General features: G+C 49.3%; 6 protein-coding genes across 6 annotated transcripts; 4 read left to right on the plus strand and 2 right to left on the minus strand.

Annotated features, from left to right (window-relative positions):
* Positions 1–2,188: 2,188 nt before the first annotated feature.
* ASPVEDRAFT_34842 (uncharacterized protein) lies at positions 2,189–3,335 on the plus strand (the record flags this gene model as incomplete). The annotated part of the gene is made up of 2 exons (XM_040810895.1): positions 2,189–2,322; positions 2,372–3,335. 2 exons carry the CDS (start codon positions 2,189–2,191, stop codon positions 3,333–3,335), a joined length of 1,098 nt encoding a protein of 365 aa, XP_040674472.1.
* Positions 3,336–3,850: 515 nt separating this feature from the next.
* Positions 3,851–5,690, plus strand: ASPVEDRAFT_414968 (NADPH:quinone oxidoreductase family protein). The gene is made up of 2 exons (XM_040812357.1): positions 3,851–4,176; positions 4,264–5,690. The coding sequence occupies exons 1-2, from the start codon at positions 4,144–4,146 to the stop codon at positions 5,257–5,259; spliced, it is 1,029 nt and encodes a 342-aa protein (XP_040674473.1). The 5' UTR covers positions 3,851–4,143; the 3' UTR covers positions 5,260–5,690.
* A 985-nt stretch (positions 5,691–6,675) lies between these two features.
* Positions 6,676–7,524, plus strand: ASPVEDRAFT_89922 (uncharacterized protein; the record flags this gene model as incomplete). Its single annotated transcript, XM_040818700.1, has 1 exon — positions 6,676–7,524. One exon carries the CDS (start codon positions 6,676–6,678, stop codon positions 7,522–7,524), a length of 849 nt encoding a protein of 282 aa, XP_040674474.1.
* A 1,279-nt stretch (positions 7,525–8,803) lies between these two features.
* Positions 8,804–9,319, plus strand: ASPVEDRAFT_89923 (uncharacterized protein; the record flags this gene model as incomplete). Its single annotated transcript, XM_040818701.1, has 2 exons — positions 8,804–9,211; positions 9,263–9,319. The coding sequence occupies 2 exons, from the start codon at positions 8,804–8,806 to the stop codon at positions 9,317–9,319; spliced, it is 465 nt and encodes a 154-aa protein (XP_040674475.1).
* Positions 9,320–9,601: 282 nt separating this feature from the next.
* ASPVEDRAFT_47886 (putative Ras family GTPase (Rab4b)) lies at positions 9,602–11,434 on the minus strand. Its single transcript, XM_040813882.1, has 5 exons — positions 11,395–11,434; positions 11,220–11,268; positions 11,073–11,137; positions 10,977–11,011; positions 9,602–10,885 (listed from the first exon to the last, which is right to left on the minus strand). The coding sequence occupies exons 3-5, from the start codon at positions 11,123–11,125 to the stop codon at positions 10,026–10,028; spliced, it is 948 nt and encodes a 315-aa protein (XP_040674476.1). The 5' UTR covers positions 11,126–11,137; positions 11,220–11,268; positions 11,395–11,434; the 3' UTR covers positions 9,602–10,025.
* Positions 11,435–11,654: 220 nt separating this feature from the next.
* ASPVEDRAFT_47888 (uncharacterized protein) lies at positions 11,655–14,759 on the minus strand. The gene is made up of 2 exons (XM_040813883.1): positions 14,357–14,759; positions 11,655–14,293 (listed from the first exon to the last, which is right to left on the minus strand). Exons 1-2 carry the CDS (start codon positions 14,456–14,458, stop codon positions 11,894–11,896), a joined length of 2,502 nt encoding a protein of 833 aa, XP_040674477.1. The 5' UTR covers positions 14,459–14,759; the 3' UTR covers positions 11,655–11,893.
* Positions 14,760–15,432: the final 673 nt, after the last annotated feature.

Raw genomic sequence — 15,432 nt, forward strand, 5'->3', positions numbered from 1 at the left:
GTGGCCCATATCTCGTCGCAGACAAGGTGCCTGGAAGGTCTGTCTCTTATCATTTTTAATCAAAATGGTTGAAAGCCCCAGCGTTCCCGATGAGAAAGTAGCTTTATTTGGTACATTTTGTTTTTCGAGACTTGAATCGTGCTTAACAATAACCGGTGAGATTCTTCAAGTGTGTTTTGGTCCTTCCGGTCTAAGCGCGGTGGAAACATGGATGTGGCGAAGAATCTCCTCTGCAGATCAGCGTACAGCCAACGAGCCATCGACCAGCCACTGACCAGGGACATCGATGGTGGAAGATAATCCCGAAACGACTACAAACAAGCCAAGCTTTAATTGTGGAAAAGATAGACCTGGGCAACGAGGCTGGCACTTAGAAATAGCGGGCGAGAGGGAAACATCGACCGAATTTGGCTTTGTGTCTTAAAGTCTAGTGTCAAACTTCGGTCAAGAGGTTCTCTTTACGGTGTAAACTGACAGGTTGATCATCAGATTGCCGCAAATCGGGATTGCGGAGTGGAGTTAAGAAAAGCCCTGTGAAATTCCACCGCCCATTTTACCTGCAAGCGGAAGTAAGGTACGGAATACATTGCCCGTCGCTGCTGGGTATCTCCATCTGACGACAGTGCGGGAGCCTCTGGGCCTGTTACCCTCTCCATGCCGGCCGTCGCTGGATCCTTTTCGTTTCCCCGCGGCTTTAAATGTTCTTTCCGCAGTTCGAACACCTATCCGAGAGCAGTTCGGAATCTGCGCCAAGTACTCAACGAGGTTTAGCCGTACTAATACGATGGGGATCTTGTTCGCCTGTTGGTACTTGGTAACCAACCGACTGCCTCCAACTGAAGATCACGCTCGTTCTTTGCTTGTGTTTGACACTTTTTGATGCAAGTTACCGTTTCTTTCTCCCGTCGCTGGACATTGGTTGGGGTCTTGATGTCTTGTCAGAGTCAGATTTCGCCATGAGGAAATTATGGAAGATGAAATGACCTAATTGGACTTGACCCGACACAAGCAAAATGGATGACGCTAAAACGCTCAATCTAGATTGACTTGGATTTAAAAACGAACAAACCCATAAGCGAAGCGAATTAGACTTTTGGAAGGGGCACTTTTGAGAGATAGAGACATCTTGAATTTTCGGGAAAAAATGTAAGGACGACAGGGCACTGCTCAGCAGCTTCCAAATCCTGGCAGGACAAGACTCTCACCAACCCGCCAGTGGAGAGGGGTCAATCAGTTTGATATGGCCAGGGGGAAGGCAGAAAAGTATAGGTCAAATCGTACTATTGACGGGAGAGGGTCATGGCAGGCCAATGGGAAGATGCTCTGCACAGGCTGAAAAGGGGAAATTCGTCGCCGGTCACGGGGAAAGAAAGCAAAGGGCAGAAAAAGAAAACACAAGCAAGCGCCATCCTCGCACTGGAGAGGTCACAGAGGCTGTTTTCCGTCCACTGAGCCCCATGGCGTTGCTGTCATCGAGTGCATTACAATATTGGAAATCGATCATCCGATTGCGACCACTAGATCGACGTGAAAGATTTCCAAGACCGGGGTTTACGCACAGCCTGAGGTGTTCGTGAGGTGAAGGTTGGAAAGATGACAGGACCCAGGGCTATGGAGCGTGCTACCGGCGGCAGCAACTAAATGTTGTTGGCATCACCAATCATGACTCTTTCCTCATCACCGTTCGTTCCTTGGGCAGCTTCGTGCTAGTAGATCTCCCAGCTGCGCGGGCCCCTGTCCCCGATTCCCCATCGGTCGCCTGTTTTGACAGCACGAGATTACCTGTTGTCGCATTCCGCTTATTTCTTTTCATTGGGATCTAGCCAAGCGGCATCTAGTGCATTAGTTGAGCGGCCGGCCACGGGCCCGGTTCCTTTGACCACCATTGCTCTAGATCTTGCGCGGTCTTTGCTCCCGAGTGTGGCCAATTCCTCCTGGAGTCCTGTGTCTTTATTAGTCCCGTCTTGAATACATATATCTGACGTGCTCGTTTTCCCTCCGATCTGCATGCATCCTCTTTCTTCAAAAAGACCTTCTCTTCCAAGCTGTATCTCCCCCACCGTCATTTTTCAAATCGTTGCCTCAGTCTTTCGGTCAACGTCCTCGCGTTTGACTCTATTCTTACTTTCCTATTGGTTTAATAAACTTTCCTTTCTCGATTGTCCAAGCGGAACCAGGACGCTCAAAGATGAAGAATTCTGTTCCCATCCCGTCAGATGTGTGGGAGGAGAAAAAGGCCCTGATTTCTACTCTATATAAAGACGAAGAATGGCCATTGAAACAAGTCATCAAAAAGATACGCTCGGATAATTTCAATCCAAGGTGAGGCACTTGAGCCGTCAGCCTAAATAGCACACTAACGTCATCTTAGTGAGACTCAGCTACGAAGTAGACTTAAGAAATGGCGTGTCACCAAGCCCTCCCGTCAGACAAAAAAGAAGTCAGAAGAGACAACGAAATGTCTATCTCATGAGACGAACATTCACAAGCGCCATTCCAATAACAGCTCCCGCGAAACCCAACCTCGTTCCCTGCCACTGCCACTGCCATCGGCAACAGAAGCGGTCGTCACCGAGCAAGAGTGGTGTATAGCCAACAACGTATACGAAGCACCCGGTTCCGCGGTACCCAGTGGTGGCGAACGAGACATTCCCGCTGCCTGGGATCCCAATCCGAGTTATTCTTCACCCCAAATCTCGCCAGACAAGTCTCGCGTCGGCTCACATACTTCTCTGGCCATTACCACTCCCCCCTCATATGACCCGCCTCAACCATCACCCTTGATGGATGGTACCTTGCTCAATTCAACCCCTACAATGACACCTACATTTACAAATTCGCCTTATGCCTTGGGCGCTGACCACTCCGTGCCAACTCCTGTGTCAACAACTGCAGTTCCGGAAACCCAATGGGCGATACCGCAATGGTATTCAATGCCTATAGAGACGACCACAGAGGCCTCATCCATGCTTTTCTATACTTCAGGTCCTCTGACCCCACCAATCGACTCTATGGTGAACACAGTATCTCAGCAACCCGTATTGCAGATATCTGAGTCTCAAGGTGGACTGAAATTATGGAAGCCCACCGTTTCTGGTTCTTATAGCCCAGATTTGGTCGCCCAAATGAGCCAAAATGCACGACAGCTACCAAAATCACTGGAACAGGAGGTACAACACCCGCCAAAGATAAGCACCGGCCAACACCTAGGCGTAGTGGCCACGCCGACGTCTCCTTTCTTCCCTCATGGGTCATATTCTTCTTCCCTGTGCTCACCGGGCTATGCTTATCCTGGTCCTGAGCCTCTTATCCATCGGTCGAGCATTGAATTTTAGAACTTCTCGGTTTCTGAAGCAGCTTTCTGGCCTCCCCCCTCCCTCAGATGCCTTATTCTCAGCAATTGTTGTACGTTCAGCTTCTCTGAGTGTCGCATACAGCGTCAGCAGGCTTTTCGGCCACCATCTGCATTCGATATTTACATAAGACTTAGGGGTTGGTTTTTTGTTTTCATTTTCTTGATGTCCCGGAGTTGGGGGGTCTTGTGCGCGTAAACCGGGATGCAGCGATACTATCAGCATGGAACCGGTTTGGAAAGAGGGCGGTACTAGTAATGATTTGAAAACTCTCGGGCTCGCTTACTCTTGCATAACGGTGTAAATTCACTTCGTATATGAGCCAGTACATAGGTACTCAGTCTTGTGACAGGTCATATTTTGTCAAGGATAGACATGTTTTCTCGGGATTAAATTCCGGTCGAATAGCAAACTCCCGTGAGTAACGTTGTCACACTCGCCTCAATGAGCATATCGCATGTATCTAGTGTACATGACATAGATAAACACCATGTTTTACTATCAGCTCTCAGATATCTGGTCCTTGATAAAATATATAATGAAATGGTATGGTTATTAGTAATATAGACATGGCGGCTTTCGGTAGCTTATCCGACAACCTCGGCATCATGGTCCTCCTCAGTCGCCTTGCGGGGAACGCATCAGACGGAGACCTGTCTCCAAGTTTCTTCAATCCCGATTCAACAGTAGTGGTATAAATCCCATAATCCCACCTCATCTTTGTTTCATTGATTATCTTCTTCCTTGAACGGTAATTTCCCTCCTTTGGCAGTTTCCAATTCACGTCGTCATGCGCGCTATCCAAGTAAAGGAATATGTCAAGGCAAGTCCAGACATGCACCCTTTTTATAACCCTCGGCAAAATGAATCAAGGAACAAAGTCATTAACAAGTGGATTTAATCTACTTAGGGTCCTCTCGACCTCACCGTTAGCACCCTCCCAACGCCTTCCCCGTCTCCCTCTTCTTACCTCATCGAAATCCACTCCGCGGGAACAAACTTCTTCGACCTGCTCCAGATCCGAGGCAAATACCAACACCAACCGCCCCTTCCGTGGGTCGGGGGGGCCGAGTTCGCAGGTATAATCGCCGCTCTCCCAACTGAAGGTGGCCCATGGAAATATAAAGTCGGCGACCGCGTGTTTGGTGCCACTCAGGGTGCATATGCTACGCATGTTCTTGCGCCTGAACAGACCCTCCTCCCCGTACCGGCGGGATGGAGCTTCGAGGACGCAGCAGGCTTGTTCGTCACAGCGCCGACATCGTATGGCGGGTTAGTGCACAGGGCTAAAGTGCAGCCTGGCGAGTGGGTGCTTGTTCATGCCGCTGCTGGTGGGGTTGGGCTTGCTGCTGTGCAGATTGCGAAGGCACGTGGAGCGACGGTGATTGCAACGGCTGGGACGGAGAGGAAGAGGGAGGTCGCAAAAGCATTTGGTGCGGACTATGTTATTGATTATCGGGATAAGGCATGGCCGGAGCAGGTGAAGGGGCTGTGTGCGAAGACTCGGAGCGGGAATGGGAAGGCTGGTGTGGATGTTGTTTATGATCCTGTCGGTATGATTGATGCGAGTTTGAAGTGTGTAGCATGGAACGCAAGGCTGTTGGTGATTGGGTTTGCGGCAGGGAATATCGAGAAGGTTGCGCTGAACCGGGTCTTGTTGAAGAATGTTAGCATTGTGGGCTTGCATTGGGGCCAGTATGCACGGTTTGAGACGGAAACAGTAGGTATGGTGTGGAAGGGGATCTTTGATCTGATTGCGCAAGGGAAATTCAAGGGCACGGCCTTCAAGGATGAGAGCTTTATTGGCTTGGGAAGTGTTCCTAAGGCTTTGCAGGCACTCGGCGGAAGGGAGACATGGGGAAAGGTGGTTGTCCAGGTCATCGATGATAGGGGTAGCAAGCTGTAGATTACGTTTTTCCTTATACGAGAGGCAATGATTGATTGGATTCTTAGATAAATATAAATTTTTCAGACGAATATGTGGTGTAGGTGCGCAAGGAGTCATGCCCTCGTAGGAATAGGAAAACATGAACTATGAAGGCCCTTGATTTTTCTCGCAACCTTGAACCATTCTAAGTTCGAACCGAGACGGTCCAGCAAATCCAACTCCGTTCAGGCACAGCCACAAGACGTGGCATGTGTTGACCGTCCTTCACAAGAAGAGCCCGTGGCTATGTCTGCCTCCATAAGTCCGCGGACCATAGGAAAAAGCTAACAGGGACAGTTGGATTATGCGGTTGCCAATGCAGATCGGACGAGTGAAACGTTCATCATCGGGCTGCTGGAGTATTGAGGTAAGAAGCATGGCGTATGACGTCTGTCGACTACATCATGAATAGAAGACAGATCATAGCTATGTGCTTTCAAGTGTTTGCGTTGAAAAACACGTCGGAGCTGCAGCTGTTGCTCCTGCGTCAAGTTTGATTGTTGACGGGAAAATCTCTCTGTGGGTGAGCAATCCGTCAGTTATTTTGCACTGGTGGTTTATATTAGTCATCAATGTTTCCAGCACGTGATCTACGCAATATCCACAACTGAGCAAAATCTTAAACAGGGTGGCCAACACCCTCGTCTTCCGCACGGTCGAATTAGTACGGTCTAATGATCGGCCGTCAAGTTCTCGCACAATATGACCCTATTCGACAAGACTGCTGCTTTCTTGAAGGAAACGGGCAAGACGTATCTGACATATAATGGTTATATGCGCAAGGCAATGAAATGCTGCGGTTTGACCTGGAGGTGGTGCCCGAGTGTGGCTGTGTCAGCGCATGCAGGGCCGTTCAATCAGCAGCCCTGCAGCCCCATGGCTCAGTCTGCACCTGCCCACATGGACCCTGAAGATTGCAAAAGATGAAGTCATCATGACCTTTCACCGGCCTGTAATACCTCCGTCTCTTAGAAAAACTTTCGTATTTCCGCTGAATTGGAGAGTCTATGGCTCTTGGCAACTAAAATCCACCCGAGAATTATTGGACTTACACCTGAGACAGAGTTTTGATGAAGGCTTATTTTCCAGGGCAGTGCTCGGCCTAAACTTTTCTTTCTACCAGGTCAAAGCCCCAATATAAAGACGACTTCTGCAACCCTACCTGTCTGGTGAATTATATCTTTGAAGTACGGGGCGCTTGGCTCTTTAATACAAACGTCTATTTTCTGTTTTTTACCACAAAGAAAAGGGCCTATATCAATCGGTTTCGCAAAATCGTAAACCCCTTTTTATCACCCGCACGACCTCGTCATCTCAACTTGCCATAGCCATCACTACTTGGGATACTATCGTCATATCTCTCAGTCAGTTTCTCGCGGCCGTTGAAGCTCCATAATGAAGGTCACCATAGCATCTGCTATTGCACTTCTTCTATCCACAACCGTCACCTCCGTCGCGGTCCCAACATCAGACATAGCCAATCGCCATAGCGATACCATCGCACGCTCCCATGAAGTCTTAGAGCTTGAGGGAAGAGATCTGGAGAAGCGCCGTGGAGGTGGTGGAGGTGGCAGAGGAGGTGGCGGTGGGAGCGGTGGCGGAGGAGGAGGACGTGGCGGAGGAGGAGGCAGCAGCAGCAGCAGCTCAGGCGGTCGTCCTTCCAGTGGTAATCATCCCGCAACACGTCCAGGGTCAACCAGCTCGACTAGTAACCGGGGTGGCACATCGCCTGGCGGATCTGGGCCGCGACCCTCGTATGGGCGTGGTGGTTTCTACGGCGGAGGTGCTGTCGCTCCTTATCAATCGGGTATCCGCTCGCCTTTGGGTGTCGCCCCCTTCTTCTTGCCCATCGCTGCTCTTGCCTTCTTCCCAGGGCTTTGGCTATATGGAGCACACGTTTACCCATACGACCACCATTACCATTATATCAACGACACAAGCAATAGGAACGAATCGCTGCCAGTTATCTGCTTGTGCGGTGAATATGCGGAGTGCGGCTGCGATGACAACAACAACAGCACGTACTATGAATCGTTGTTCAACGGAACGCAGCCTAAGAACGGCAGTATCGTTCGGGTCACGGACGTCAATGGCACGCAGACGATAGTTATCAACGGTACCTTGCCGAATGGTACGACAGTTGACGACGCAGCTGTAGACTCAGCTGCTGCCGTGTCGATAATCCAGGCCAGCGGGTATTGGGCCATGACCGCCATCGTTGCAGGTGCGGTCTATACTTTGTGATGCCGGTGCGACCTTATTTTCTGAGCTTTGCTTTTATTTTTGTTTTTTGAGGGAGGCAGTTTGGTTGACCTTCTTGATACCCTGTTACGAGTTATAACTGTCCCTTATTATTCTTCCGAGATTGATCACAACGATATCGGTTTGCTATCGATTATTGAGCTTATCTTAGATTAGGCATGCCTCATCAAGTAGTAATTATTGGTCATGCGTTTTTTTTTTGTTTTTTTTTTCAATAACAAATTGTCTTTGTTGCCTGAATTTCAATTGTGTATACGCTCCTATATAACTATACAATAGTAGAGTGGAATGCACGGTAGAGGAAGGAAAAGCCTGTCACAATTTATGAAGAATCTTGATACCCACCCCCCTTCAACAGTTATTCTCATCTGTAATTGGACGAGCGTGGAATTTGCCCAAACTCCGAAGATAAAGATTCTCGGCGATCCCCAGAATTAATTAAACTTACTGTGGAACATGCCCACTACGTACAGAGTCGTGGAGAACAAGATCAATCAACATGGAGTGATGAACTCTGTCCCTGATGAACCGTGGAGCACATGGAACTTGTATTTCGCTACTGCCAGCAGCATCACCAGAGCAAAAAGCTGAGGTCGTCTTGGAGCCAGAGAAAATCAACCAGAACACATTCGGATTATCCCCAGCATGAAACACCCCAATAAATGCAATTCCGGAATTAAATCACGCTCGATGGGTCCTGGGAAATTGAGCAACGTAATGTTCCGCTCCCTAACCTTCAACACTCAGGCACACTTCCCCATCCTGCACACAATAGAGCCAATCGAGCTTGCGGAGGAAGGGCTTTATTTCAGCGAGCAGGGAACAGGAGACTTCTGCTCCTTCGTCTTTAGCCTACCGCCCATGGAAACACAGAAACGCTTAGCCCGGACTATGGAGTCTACCTCCGAAAGGCCTGACGCCAGACAAACTCACACTAAGGTGTCACTAACCGACCTTTACTCGTGCTAAGCTGCCCCGCCAGCGCGACAACCCCCTTTTCATCTGATTCTTCGGCCTACTAGTAATAACCTTCTCCTCCTGCTCCCAGCTTTCCTCACTTCCATCCAACTCTCGTTGTCGTCGCTCTTCCTTTCTTTCTCCCACACGGGCTGCCGCTCTTTCCAGTCCCATTCACTCTTTGAATACTTGCTACCAATACCCCTCAAGCGACGAATCAACTGTCAATCTTTCGTTCTATAAACGACGATAAACCCTTCATAACAAACCCGATTAATCAACCTTAATCGCAACCTCTATCAAAATGCAACTCCTCAAGACTCTCTTCGTTGTCAGCGCCACCGTCGCCCCGGCCCTGGCCGCTGTCGCAAACGGTGGAGCTGGTGAAACCGAATCTCTCACCTCAACCCGCACCACAACCAACACTGTCACTGTGCATACCTCCACCACCTCAACTCCAGCCTTCACCCCAACCAGCACCCCTGTCATCAAGGCGGCCGCTGCCACGCCTGACTGCAGCACTTTCATCAGCGAGTCGGTTTACTCCTCCACCATTGCGGTGCCATCTTCGTCGATTCCAGTCATTCCCAGCGCTGCCTCTAGCTCTGCGTCTGCGTCTGCGTCTGCGTCTGGAACCGCCACCGTTTCCGCTTCGCCTTCCCCCTTCACTGGTGCTGCTGTTCCTGGCGCGAAACTTTCAAACGCCGGCATCGTTGGTGCTGGTCTGGCTGCCATGGCTTTCATGCTCTAAATGGAGCTGTAGGCTAGTCGGTTTTGGGAAATTAGCTGGGGGTTGGCAATAGGAGTCGCTGGTTACTAGTCACTCGGTACACGACTTGATTTCTCTTTCTTATATATTTCTCACTTATTCCCTTTCTTATCGGGTCTTGTGTTTGCGGTTTGTTCCGTTCCCTTCGGGTTAGTATGGTCGGGAAGGAGCATGTACATATAGATCGGACCTTCTTCCTACACTTCTCTGATTTGGTATATCCATTTTTGGGCCATGACGGTCTCTTTTTTAATGCACGATACGTTTTTTACGACAACGTTGTAGCCAATGCAGTGTAGGCTTGAGTTATCATAATATCTGGCTACAAAGCCTTTTCAATGTTTGCATTCCGAAAATGGATCATTAATTTATTTGCGCTTCGAATAAGTCTGGTGTACGCTCATCCAGGCGCCATCTAGGAAGTACTTTTCTTTAGTTGGACCTGCAGGTCAAGGGCAATATTCCATTAAGAGAGGCGCAGCCGGGCGCAGCACCTAGAAACTGGCTCAATAGTGGTAAACAACACATCATGTGTTGCCAGATAACAGTGTATGAAAATTAACAACGAACGTAATCGGGGTATAGTGCAGTAGAGAAATGAAGAAACGGGCATTATCTGACACGGAGAGCAAAGGAGCGCCGCTGGGATTGGTAATCTTTAGACCAACACCTTGTATCGATATGCCACGTCAGACTTAAGTAGATAAAAGCAGTATTGCGAGGTGTGATCCGGGGACAACGATTCGATCGTAACAGTTCAGCAGCATCCTGGTCGCTTCCTGTTGTGTGATCCGCTGAGTCTGAAAACGTCTTCCCACTCGCCCATACCCGTCCTCCAGTTACCTCCACCGCCTCGTCGCCTTGTATTCCTCCGGTGGAGTTGGACAGCACTGTCATCAAGTGTCATCTGGCTTCTTATGCTTGAAGCATCACTCGTCCCATGGCCATAAACACCCCCATCTCCATATTGAATACCACTTTGCGGGTCATCGGGGTCGATCTCTCCGAGCTCAATTTTCGTGAGTATGATGCGCGCAAGTCGTTGAAAGAGCTCCTCTACGCCGTCCCCTGTGAGAGCAGAGACCTCAACGACAGCCGGAATATTAGACTTAGCAGCCCAGTGCGAAGCTTCTTCAACACCGACTTCGCGACCATATGAAGCATGCGTAGCAGTCATCTTGGTACCCGCCCCCATATTGCTCGAACGAAAGGAACCAGCCACAGAATCATATGGAAACGATGACTGTCGGCTAGACGTGCTGGACGGGGTCATGGGGGGTCGCATTCCATCTTCGTGGTAGTCTCCATTGGAGAATGACTCATTTGTAAGATCAGCCTTATTCCCAGCGAGGAGGACAGTGAGATTCGGAGACGCGAGAGCTCGCGCATCCATTAGAAAGGTCGGAAGGGAGGAAAACGAGGCCTGGGATGCGACATCGTAAATGAGAATTGCCCCCGCAGCTCCCCTGTAGTAGGATCTTGATACAGATCGAAACCTCTCCGTCCCAGCAGTATCCCAAAGTTGTAGTTTGATCCTCGTTCGTCGGGGCCCGGTGCCTAGTTTGACGATTCGAGAGGAGAACTCAACTCCGATCGTTTGCGACGATAGCACTCTCCCTACAGGAGCACGGTGTATTAGCGAGCCGATTTATCCAGCTCTGGGCAGCCCAGAATGGACGGGCTCAGATATGAGATTTCGGAGCCGTACATTCGTTCTTGACAAATCGGTGGAGCACACAGGACCTGCGCGGTGTTGGGGGCAATTGTGAGTACAGGGCTTAGACTCCGGGGAGAGGAAACTCACTTTCCGGCACCACTAGGACCAAGAAGAATAACCTTGGCTAGATAATCATACATGCTCTCCAGCTCCTAGTCCGAATTAGAATAAGATGTTTGAAGAACCACCCCTCGAGGGCAGCTGATTTCAAAAACAGTATCACTTCAGACGTACCTGGTTTCGTTCCGGCAGGGTGGAAATCGAAGACGCAGTTGAATGTCCCCTTTGACGTGCCATCGTGTCAGGCTCCGACCATTAACGGGGAGAAAGGAGTGCACAAGAGAGGGGCTGGGGGAGGGAGAAAGCGAGGGGGTAGGCTTTTGAAAGTTGCGGGTGAGCTGTTCCTCACTATTTTATCCAAAGCAGACCTCCCTCCTTAACACGGGGCCGCCCAGTCCGATAGTGCATCATGGTACTCCACTATAGTATCCGGCCCGATAACCATCAGTTTTACTTTCAATATGCCCCTACATATTCACTTAAGTCGGTTCCCCTCTTTGTTGCGATAATATCGACTTTTGCGCCCCAGGCGCGAGTTTAGGAAGTTTAGGAACCGAGGCCGAGCGCAAACCACATGCAATATTGATATCAACTCACAGGTGGCTACGGTATGTGTAATAATAGCCAAGAATTATTATTTTACTTTTAGCACTGTTCGTCCATAACTATCAATACGAAATGTCGTGTTCTCCATCATGGCTCTTCTATAATGGTAAAATATGGTAGTTTCGTCACATAAGGGGGCTTTTGCGCTTAAGCTAAAAGAAAATGGCTTATCATCAAGAAACACTTGAATACGTGAATACAGATTATGATTCAGGTACCAGACAAAACAACTTCATGTGCAATTAATGGTGCCTCTGACGCATTTGAACAACGGTAGTCCACCCTTGGCAACATTGCTTGCTCATACGATGCTCGCACCAGCAACAGTTGACAGGCCCAGATGGTAGGTCCGCTGTTACACGTGTGCGTATTGATCTTCGCTGAGTCTCAGACCTGGGTGACTTCGCGGGTGATTCGTGCAGCGGGCGCGCCTCTTTCGTTGAGGCAGTCAGTCTATCAGGCAAGGCATTCTGATCCCAGGCAGCAAGCTCCTGGTCAAGAGCCGCTGACAAGGGATCAGAAAGCGTAAGACTCGCATATACTTCCGATGGCATGTCATGCCAAAATTTGCATCTGCAACAGATTACAAAGAGCTTCGCAACAAGCTGATCCCGTCCAATTTGCCTTGCCTTTTTGCTCATTCTCTTCATGTCCGCTTTTGAGCAGGATGAAATCGCTGGTAGAGGGCCACCGTCAGGCTCTGACAAAATGTTTTTCTTCGATGCCGCACGCGTCTTACCTGCTGCACGTATCTTTGTGGGTGCAGATAAGTCACCACGGTCCGAGGTTCTCGATCCGGCAGATGCAGTTTCATCTGCAGTGTTGTAGTCCGACTCGGAATCTTGAGAAATGCCAACTGATTGGCTACTCTTTGGCCTCATCCTAGTTTCGGGTGCCAAATCTGGAGACTGTGAGAGAGTCCGGCTGGTTCGCTTCGGGCTCTTCGGGGGTACCGTGGGAGACAAATCTCGTTCCCGGCGTGGAGGTGACAGAGTACCAATCGCCTTAGGTTTTCCACCGCAAGGGCCTGTCACTTTGTTTAGTGAGTTGTAGAAGCGCGGCTTTGTTAGTGGTGCTGATGGAGCTGACTGACTAGGTTTTGAAGTCGGTATCCTGCTCATAAAGGGTCGATCATCCGTTCCTTCTGTCACTGATGGTTTGACTGTAATACTTGGGGGTGCATGGATTGTTCTCTTATCCGGTAAACTTGATGTTTGCAATACATTAGGAGAGCTTGCCATACTCAATCTTGACGATGCCACATCCTCGGCACGACCGAACTTCTGTTGTTGCGCTTTTTCGGAAATCTGGAGGCTCACTAGAGCTGTCGCTCTTTTCGGAGCAGACAGCACACCATCACCGTCGATTGTTTGTGACTCTGCTAGAGGAGAGGACTTGAACTTCTTTTGATGTTGCTGTATGACTCCATCCGTGGATGTTCCCACTAGCAAACCCCTAGGCGAGCCACCCCATGGGACTGTGTTTGAATTGTGTTTTAAAGTCGCGTTATTTTCATCATCCTGGGGCAGATGACGGGAGTCGGGGGATTCGTTTTCAATTTTGGGATGCGCGGTCTGGCCCATCTTCGGGACTTCTCCGGATTGTGAAAGTGCTACGCTTCGTTTTTTAGAGGTCAAGCTTGCAGTAAACATTGCCTTGTCTAAATCCGTCGGTTGGTTGTGAGCACCCTTGATTTCTGGAGTCCTCAATTCAAGTTGCTCTTCTTGGTGTATATTATTTCTTGGGATTGCGCCGAAGGCGTAAGGAGTCATGTCTTCTCCATCTCGGATCGTTTGCTGGCTGGGAGGGCCATTTGCAGAGTCGGTGCCTGTTTCTAAATACGAAAGCTTCAGAGAATGCGATGACTGCTCAGGTGACGCAAGTAATGCGGTTTTCCTTGCAGCTAGCTCTTTAGATATTGCTGTGTTCAGTCGTTCGGGCAAAGTCGAGGACAAAGCTGGAAGGGCGTCTACGTTCTCAATCGATGGGGTTTCTTCACGACCAGTAAACCGAACCCTGTCGACCCCATCTATTGAGCTCGAGCGAGACCTAGACCTTCGTCTCGAACTTGAAAATATAGAAGAAATTCGAGAGGTGGGGCGAGATCGTGATTCATCACCACTCACACTTGATGACCTACTTGAACTCCCGAAGGGCTGCTTCTTAGTGAGTCTTCGGGATTCTCTTCTCAGGACTGAGACATCTCTAGTGCGTTCAGCCTCTTCCAGTTTGAGCATCCGCTTCTCGAGCTCTAGTCTCTCTGCTTCCAGGCGCTTTGTAGCCCGCCTCTCTTTCTTTTCGACAACAGAGTGGCTCACGTTGGGAGATTGGTCGATATCCTGCGTTTTCAATGCACCATTCGCTGTTAGAGAATCTTTCACTAATTGATGCGACTCCAGCCGGAAAGATTGGGTCGAAGAGGGCCTTGATTCCGAGGTGTTCAAGCCGGTGGCTTTTGAATTCGATGACGAATATGAATGACGATTGTACCCGGTAGAGCTGACATCGGACGGTCCATAATTTGTATATTCGATAGGGCCACTGCCCCCAACCGTTCGTACAGAGCGGTTTGGTTTAGATGCAGATGATACCACGACGTCTGTATTATTGAACGGGTCCTCGTCACTGTTACTTTTTCTTGCCTTTCAACGCTTAGCACCAGACACACCAATTTTCATTCCCACCACAAAATGTATACGACTTACATCATCTGGTTTGTCCTTATGGAACATTCGCTGCAATTGTTGCGTGATGGAAGGCCTCCGAGGCCGGCGGTTTTCGCTACTCGATTCGATAAGCACCGGCATCTTGACAGCCGCAGATTAGACAGTGGCGTAAGAGTCGGCCTAAATTTCAGAAACAACTATCCATGGTCATAAATAGTTAATTGAGAGAACGAACGAAAAAGAGGTTTAGTTTGCGAATTAGAAAAGAGTCCTCAGTGAAAGAAAAGCAGGGTCGCACAGCACCCTGAAGAGCGTGGCATGGAAATCTTAGAAAACGAATCGCCATCGCAACGGCGGAGCCTAGAGTTTTGTACAGCTCAAATCATATGTGCACTGGTCACATGAAGGTGAAACCTCAAGCGCCGGGTTAGTAAGAGGTGAGAGATGAATAACGAGCAATCCTCATTCTCGTACAAGCGCAGGCAGAACTGCCCAACCAGATATAGTCAAGTGCCTCACCAGGTGCAGTCGAGCTGCATATGCAGCCTAAAAATACACCCCGGCTCCCATCGATCATCAGCCAAGGGGTGTACTTGAGGCAACGAGATCGGACAAAGAACAAACAATAAATTCGAGACTCGCCCGGTAATTGAAAGCCGACCTGGGGTTGTATAGGCATATGCAGTCAGAGGGAGATTACGGAGTACCGAGCTTGAGCATTGGATCGTCGAGGCAACTCCAGTCTACGGCTGACAGTTCCACAGGAACGATCATACTGAATGACCGATGCCTGGTGGAATCATCAGATCGGTTTTGGCTGATCTCATTATTACTCGTTAGAGTCAAACTTCTGAGTCCCCGAAACACCTGAATGATCCTGGTCTCTTTGTGGAATGAAAATTGAAAGGCTTATTTTGAGTGTTTGGTGTTGTCTAGAATAACGCACAGCCACACTTTCAAATATATATAAAGTCAAAGCCCGATCTCGTAAAACTCCTACCGCCCCACGAACCAAAAGGAACCAGTGGGAAGATCTCACAAAACGCAAGGGATAGCAAGTTTAACAAGAACTTCCATTTTAGACTCCACCCCCATTAATTACAGGATAGCACCAA

The sequence above is a fragment of the Aspergillus versicolor genome (assembly GCF_001890125.1).
Source record: "Aspergillus versicolor CBS 583.65 unplaced genomic scaffold ASPVEscaffold_16, whole genome shotgun sequence".
In the NCBI taxonomy this organism is placed as follows: Eukaryota; Fungi; Ascomycota; class Eurotiomycetes; order Eurotiales; family Aspergillaceae; genus Aspergillus; species Aspergillus versicolor.

Excerpts from the sequence above, each read along its gene's own strand:
- ASPVEDRAFT_414968 (XM_040812357.1), top strand. The coding sequence starts at position 4,144 with ATGCGCGCTATCCAAGTAAAGGAATATGTCAAG. Across the intron at positions 4,177-4,263 it reads AAGTAAAGGAATATGTCAAG|GGTCCTCTCGACCTCACCGT; the intron begins GCAAGTCCAGAC and ends TAATCTACTTAG.
- ASPVEDRAFT_47886 (XM_040813882.1), bottom strand. The coding sequence starts at position 11,125 with ATGTATGATTATCTAGCCAAGGTTATTCTTCTTGGTCCTAGTGGTGCC. Across the intron at positions 11,012-11,072 it reads GGTCCTAGTGGTGCCGGAAA|GTCCTGTGTGCTCCACCGAT; the intron begins GTGAGTTTCCTC and ends AACACCGCGCAG. Across the intron at positions 10,886-10,976 it reads CCGATTTGTCAAGAACGAAT|GGAGAGTGCTATCGTCGCAA; the intron begins GTACGGCTCCGA and ends GTGCTCCTGTAG.
- ASPVEDRAFT_47888 (XM_040813883.1), bottom strand. The coding sequence starts at position 14,458 with ATGCCGGTGCTTATCGAATCGAGTAGCGAAAACCGCCGGCCTCGGAGG. Across the intron at positions 14,294-14,356 it reads ATAAGGACAAACCAGATGAT|GCAAGAAAAAGTAACAGTGA; the intron begins GTAAGTCGTATA and ends AAGCGTTGAAAG.